The sequence below is a fragment of the Plectropomus leopardus genome, chromosome 4, assembly GCF_026936395.1.
Source record: "Plectropomus leopardus strain MGB_pleo_1.0 chromosome 4, ASM2693639v1, whole genome shotgun sequence".
Classification (NCBI taxonomy): Eukaryota; Metazoa; Chordata; class Actinopteri; order Perciformes; family Serranidae; genus Plectropomus; species Plectropomus leopardus.
In genome coordinates this window covers 21,577,901-21,585,497 of record NC_142179.1, presented here as the reverse complement: position 1 = coordinate 21,585,497, position 7,597 = coordinate 21,577,901, and the positions used below count along the sequence as shown (strand labels likewise).

Here is a 7,597-nt window from a genome sequence, read left to right as displayed (position 1 = left end):
ATAACAGATGAGAGAGCAGAGGACTTAGGAGCTGAAACTTTCTCAGAATTTGGTTCATTTATGTGTAAGAGGCTTTCAGGGAGCAAGCGGGTGAATTCAGACTGGAACAATGGGCATTCATATTGAAGAGGGTGAATGGAGCTCAGAGCCTGGGCTCCTCGGGCTCCGAATTAGTGTGTGAAGTCAAAAGCATCCCACCCCCACACATCTTATAAAGTAGATGTTGGGTGCCTAACATGCTTGGCACTGAGAGTATTTTAAAAATAAAAAAAGAAGCATCCAGTTATACACTTTCCACTGAAAAAGTCATACTTTTCCTGTTCCTCAAGGTGGTAAATTGTACCATCTGTGGTTCAACTTGGCAACTTTGTGCAGGTCTTCAACTGTCCGACTTCTCAGGGATTAGCCAGCTGCGAGTCCTGAAGGGAGGGAGGGGCTCAGCATTCCAGCTCTGCACCTCTGTGTGTGTCTGTGTGTGTGTGTGTGTGTGTGTGTGTGTGTGTGTGTGTGTGTGTGTGTGTGTGTAAAAAGAGTGAGGGGCCCTCTGAGCTAATTGGCAGCGAGGGTAACAAAGGTGGTGCGGTTCAAAAGAGAAACCCTGGTGGGATGTTCACACAGGAGAAGAGGAGGAGGAGGGGAGAAACAGAAACTGGAGGGATTTCTAGATTTTTGAGTTTATTCCTTATGATGCGTCCCGTCCTGAGCTGTGACGGCAGTGGTGGTTGCTCATTTCTAGGGTCATGTGTGCTGTTTTGATGGATTATTTTGATGAGAAAAATAGACTGTTTGGAGCAGCTGAGGAAGGAAACACTGGAGGAAGATGAGTAAAGTGGAAGTGGAGGAGAGCATCATGTCGTACCTGTCACAGAGTGAGACTGACAGCAGCCCCAAAGACTGTGAGTAACTGCTCTGTGAAAAACTTAATGTTCAACAGGAACGAGACACATCTTTGTTTTAGGTATCAGAGTTTAACTGTTACAATTGTTAACCACTGATATTAATGACACATTAACAGGCAAGTATTAATATGTTTTCTTGTGACTTTTCTCTGTAAAATATTCCTCCAACTTTTCCCTGCTGCTGCAGATTGAGCTGTAGGGAATAGTTTGGCACTCAGTGAAGGACACAGGAAACTTTTAAAGCTGTTTCAGGGGCAGAAAAAGCCCAATGGGTCACATTTGTATAAGTGATGGGGTGGCATGCACAGCTCCTAATTCTACTTAAATAAATACTGTCTGGGAATGCTGATTTAAAGATGGCTGGCCTGTATATTTATGCTATCTTTTACGCATATTCCTACAGGTTTACTCAGACTGACACTAAAAGAAAGTTATCAGCAATATTTTACATATTAAAAGTCAAGCATCATTGATGAAATGTGTTAATTTACTCTCCAGTGGTTTATTTTCTAGCTGTGCTATGCTTTCTGTGCTGTCAGTCCTCATTTTGACATTGTGCCCTTATTGTATGCGCGCAGTGAATATCGTGGCCATGCTCCATAACTTTTGGGAGCAGAGGCAGACGGCTCAACTAAATGGTTCCTCCAGTGAATCAGATGGTTCTGTTGGGGACACAGCCACCCAGACAGAGAGCTTGCTGCTGTACGAGTCTGCACCATGTCCTGGTCCGCCGTATGTCTGTTATGTCACCTTGCCTGGAGGAAGCTGCTTTGGTAACTATAAGGTGTGTTTATCAACATCAGTGCATTTTGTGGCATAAACTTAGTTAATCTAACATGCCTGGACTGTTTCAGTGAGACATCAGTTTTCCTTCATATGAAGTTGAAAGTAAACACACTTGACCTAAAGTAAGCTGTAAGTTAAGTATGTTAAGATACATGATGATGCAGATGCAGAAGAATCAGCTGTAATTACATTTTTTTTTTTTGAAGTCATAAATTTGCAGTTTGTTTTTCTTGTTAAATGGCTACTAGCAGTTACTACGCATACATAGTAATAATACTTTTTAATCTGTACTGCATTTAAGATTCAAGATCTAAAAAAATGTTAATGTCCCAGATGGAAAAGAAGACAAAAGAAGACACAAATACATGACATGTGGGGTTATAATTTTTTTCAAACAATAGCAGATGGACCAAATGATAATCTGCATCTATTAGTGCTACCTTTGGGGAGACTAAACCTCCCTGATGGAAGCATCTGAGACTGAGGGTCCAAAACAAAAGTCTGTGCCTTTGAGATGTCACCAGTAATCCTGGGGCAAAGCTTGACTTTTTTTTCTTCTCAACATCCTTAAAAAGAACAACAATTGAATGGCCTTTTACATGTAGCATCTGTATTTGCACCAAATGTAAGCTCTTTATCTAAGACTAAGCCTTAAAATCGACAGATTGTCAATGTGTTACACTCTGTTTCCATCTTCACTTGGCGGAAAGGGGGAATTGTAATGTATGGACCCAGGCAGCTGCAGCAGCACAGAATAAATCTCAACTATACATTAAAAAGTACAACAGCCCAGACTCAAGTTTTCTTATAAACAGTTTTTTCTGACCAAAACTATTTGTTGTTTGACTTCAATTTTCACATTCAGAGGAAAGTGCTTACAAGCAACACATATTCCATTCAGAGGAGATAACACACAGTCATACACACTTTTAAGGTTGTTTTATATTATGTTGGTCTACAATGAATCTCAGTGGGCTCATTGTGACCCAGACAGCAGCCCTCAGCTCAGAGAAGGCATGTGATTGGTTATCTGTGAATGCCTCTAATGTTCTAATCTCACCGGTGATTTTGAGTTCTGATCCCATGATTAGCTGTAATGAAGTGTAAAATCATCATAATGTCACAAAGAGTGGGCACCCAGTTACAGACGGGACTTATTGACTGAAGTCATTCGACCATAGGTTCACACACAAAACAGCAGACTCAGAAACTTTTGTTTGATGTGATGCTTTCTATCTTTTCTTCTCTCAGTTTGCTCCCTTTTTTCATTTTAACAATAGTGGAGAGATTCGGATCTTTTACCTAAGTAGAAGTAGTTATACCACAACTGTAAAAAAATACTCTGTTACAAGTAAAAGTCCTGCAAAAATGTAAAAGTATGTAAATACAATCAGGGGAATGTAGTTAAAGAAAAAAAATGAAACCAGTTTAATCAATCAAAAATAACTTAAAATAATTAAAGGAAAAGCAACAAATCCTCATATTTAAGATGCTGGAAAAATGAAATGTTTTGCATTAAAATGACTAAATGTTCACCAAAATAGTTACAAATTCATTTTCTATCAATTGAGAAATCGACTAATTGTTTCAATTGCTGTACATTTTTGTATGTTTTGTGTGCAAAAATCTGAATTTTAAAAGTAACTGGTGACTAAAGTTAGCTAATAATTGTAGTGGAGTAAAACCCACAACATTTCCCTGGGAGATGTAGTGGAGTAGAAATACAAAAGTGCCATTAGACTAAAATGCTTAAGTAAAGTGCAAGTACCTGAAATTTGTACTTACATACAATACTTGAGTAAATCTACTGTTATATGCCATCACTGCATTTAAATCTTCATGTTCATCATCTCCTCCTCCACAGGTGTGTGACACTCAGGCCGAGGCTCGGAGGGATGCAGCTCGCGTCGCTCTGATGAACTCACTTGTGAATGAGCTGCCATGTCGACACATCAACCCTCAGTTCATCACTCAGAGTTTGCAGCAGGCGGCCACAGACAGTGCTGTGAGTGTTAGCCGGTGCAAACACACAGTATTGCACCTCATTATTTATGTAGAATTTAGTCTTTTACATGAATTTTGACCTGCACTGTCTCTGTATTTGTTTTTATTTTATTTATCCTGTATATAACAAGAAATCTCCCCCTGAGATACAATTTATCTTCTGCCAGGTAGTCCTGGCGATAATGGACAATAAAATTAAAAGTTTAATTAAGGGACAGATGCCATCGCCAAAAAAAACCCAAAAATCAATAACAAAAATAAAACATATAAAAGTCAGGGGCTAAAAGCACCATGATTAACAATAGCACTTGTAAAAGAATAAAGTTGTTCTATGCTGATTTGCATTCCAAGCTCACAGGGCGTGAAAGGAAAAATCAGATTTATCTAGCTTTGTTCGAGTGGTTGTAACACTGCTTCCTGTATGTAATATGTCAGTTAACTGGATATGCTCAGCAGTAATTTACCCAGTAACACTTCTGCAATAAACTGTAGCCTATGTTTTTGTGGTAGGTCTCCATAGAAGATGCATGTGATTCAAGCACCAGTATAGGAACCTACAGTTTGCTGCTCCACTCCTACATAGGACGGTCCATGCTGGAGTTCCAGGTAACATATGAAAGGCCGCTGTTGCAAAATGCTATTTGTCTTGTAAATGTGCTCATAAATCATGTGGTAATTGTGTGAAAGACTTACTTCAAAGGATTCCGGGCTTGTTCAGGGGTACCTTCCTGCTAAGGGATCTTGAATAGAGTACTTATAATTGGACAAATTAGAGCATAATCATTTTACATAATTGGGAATTATTGGGCCAAACATTACAAGAATTGCAAGCACTAGGTGGTAATTTCAACCCCCTTTGTTATCATTAACCCCCCTAGGTTTTTGCTAATTTATTCCCACTCGATCTCGCTCTCAGTTAGACCTAGGCACAGACTCATGGTATGAAACACCTAATATTTCTACCTTTGTGTAAATAAGCAGACGTCTGCAGGCAGAGGGTTATTAGCAAGAGGAAATGGGTTCATTATCATTCCAAAGTTCACAGAGATGAAAAGCTTCCAAGTAATGCATACACCTCCATACACTAGCACATGTACATACACAGACAATGAAATGTATTCACACATGCATTCAAGTCTCTGTGCACACACCAGGGGTGTAAATGTATAGACAGTGCAGGCAGGGCAGTTGCACAGGGGCCCATGAGGGGGGGCCCATAAAAGTGGGCCCTCCAACAACATGGTGGGCAAAAAATGGGCCTTTGTGAGTAATTTAGATTGCCGCATCAGAAATATTGCTGTGTTTGAAGAAGAACTCACAATAAATCAAAGGTGGTGTAATTTGCCAAATGCCATCGAAATTGCTTCTTTTAAATGAATCAGATCAAACTTTATTTATATTGCACGTTTCATACAATCATGCAGCCCAAATTGCTTTCCAGAGCAAAATTAAAGTAGCACAGAAGAAGTAATAAGTAAATAATGAAAAATTACAGCAATAAACTATAAAATGTTTAGAATAATTTTTTTGTCAAAAAAATGCAATGAAGATTTTGGAGTAATGTGTATGTTGGTGTTATCCTATAACACGATAAAATTATACGGTAGCTAGTTTAGGCACATAACTAATACTTAGCACAAGGGCCCGTCATTATAGCTTGCACAAGGGCCTGTTTTAACTACCTGACACCACACACACAGACACACAATATCAACCAGAGGGCAAGCAGCTGTCAGTACTTAAGATAATTTATACACACAGTCAATGCAGGAGGTGTCGGATAGTTTGGTCGTCTGCAGAATCATAAATAAGTAGCACAGGGCACAAGCACAGTTGGAAACAGAGCAAACAGGCCAGTGGATACAACATGGACTTCAACCCTGGAAAACTGACGTGTCATATTTTCCATCTGTGTCTCATTAGGTCAATTTTAGTTAATGTATAGACTTTCTCTGTTTAACACTAATGTCACTGGCTCTTAACACTTGGCAGCGGTTCAGCCAGACACTGTTTATTAAATCAGGGTGAGACCTACCAAAAAATTTACAATATCTTTTCAAACCAATCGTCCTCATTTTAGGTGCAGGTTCAAGAGCTAATATGTTATCTTTGTCAGGCCTGCGTACACAGAGCTGGATGTTTGGGTTTGTTATTCAAATCATTACTCAAAAGGTTGCACAAGACTCCCCTTCTCTGTGTATCTCACTCATTCCCACTTTCTCCCCCTCCCTCTCCTTGTGTAGGAGATGATGACAATTTTCCAGTTGTTGCAGTGGAATGGGACTCTAAAAGCTCTGAGGGAAAGGCAGTGCTCTCGGCAGGTACAGGTCTTGCCAAGAGTATATCTCACCCCTGGTTTCAGCCCCCTTTGATAAAGAATATCAGCTGCTACATACTGATGATTGTTTATGTTCTGTCCTCCCCCTCAGAGTGTGATTTCCTATTACTCTCAGCGAGGACTTGATGAGTACATGCGCAGCAGCATGGCTCTGGATTGGCTCGGACGGGAGCAGAGGTCACCGGGGCGACTCGGGGAGGAGCTTCAGGTGGCACAGAGGGAGCTGGTGTTGGCCCGTCGTCGCGGCATTGAGCTGCGCTTCTACAAGGAAAAAACAGAGATCCTCAGCTTGGCTCTCAGTCAGGCGTACATTCACCACACACCTGAGGCCTTCAGCGAGGCATCAAGTCACACATACAAGCAGGAACAAATTCCTTTAGACGCATTATACAGGCCGGACACAGAAATCCAGATAACCCCACCCTGCAGTCCCTCACCAACCCTCCATAAAAACACAAAGCAAACAGTCTGTCGAACCTCTGGCAAACACATGCCCTCTTAAAAGTCCTCCACCATGCTCTCAGCAGATTTATGTGCCTTTTCAATGGCATAAATGACAAGGAAGGATGATAAAAAGTTGTCATTTGTGTATTAGCTAAAAAACTGTAAGTATGACACTAGTTTGGGAGATCAGAACATGCCAAGCCTGATCATGGGCTTCAGCTTCTCTGCAAACATCAGAGGAATCATGAGAATTACAGATTGTGTTGGATTGTGTAGTAATAAAGTTCTAACCTTATTAACATGCCTTTGTGACTACAGAGCTTAAAGATGTGTGTAACTTTAACCACAAAAATAGAGCATTTAAAATGTTAAAATCCATTAGCAGGAAATGTAGTTGAACTGTGACATCCATCTGTTTTTGTACAAAGAGCGCTTTACTGCCTTAGCTTTAATGTATGTTCAATAATGTTGTCTTTCTGAGAAGCATATATGATAAACAGAGTCACTTGTGTCTTAAATACAGGAGTTTTAAGAAGACATACATCCAAACTCAGCACTTATCCATGCCTAAATCTTCCTTTATCCTTCTCTGTCTAGCATGTCATCTGGCGTGTCCATTTCTTAAATGAAAATGAAAATGTTACCAGTGTGACTCAGGATACTCACTGACTGTGTGACATGTTGGCATGATGCCATGAGACAGAGAGTCTGTTATGACACATATTTATTTGATAGTGTCAGACAGGTGATGGATGGTAACATCTGCTATGATCACTTACTATGATCCTTGTGATAAAATGCAAACTGGACAGAGCTTTGATTTTCTTTTTGGTTTTTGGCTGAGTGGGAGTTGATACATTTTAAAGGGAATTTTTAAACGATCATTGTAATATACATTTGGAAATAAATATTTTTCTGTGACTTGTGGTCTGCCAGTGGACAACAGTTTGACTTACAATATGTTCACAATTCTATTTATATTTCTATGGGAAAGGGTTTTGGTGGTTTCTTGGTAATCTACTAAAAAGTGTCACCTATTACCTGACTTTACCCCTAATTATTGAGAAAGTATTTATTACAATGTAATTAGATTACTTTCAGATTTGTGGGTTAATTTTCTTGTTTA

At 39.8% G+C, this 7,597-nt stretch overlaps 1 protein-coding gene across 1 annotated transcript; it reads left to right on the top strand.

Moving 5' to 3' along the window:
• The first annotated feature begins 603 nt into the window (after window positions 1-603).
• Window positions 604-7,389, top strand: LOC121945040 (protein limb expression 1-like). Its single transcript, XM_042489038.2, is given in 7 exon segments — window positions 604-896; window positions 1,478-1,683; window positions 3,550-3,690; window positions 4,200-4,295; window positions 5,933-6,010; window positions 6,119-6,440; window positions 6,443-7,389. Coding segments are annotated over 7 exon segments (954 nt in total). The 5' UTR covers window positions 604-820; the 3' UTR covers window positions 6,478-7,389.
• Window positions 7,390-7,597: the final 208 nt, after the last annotated feature.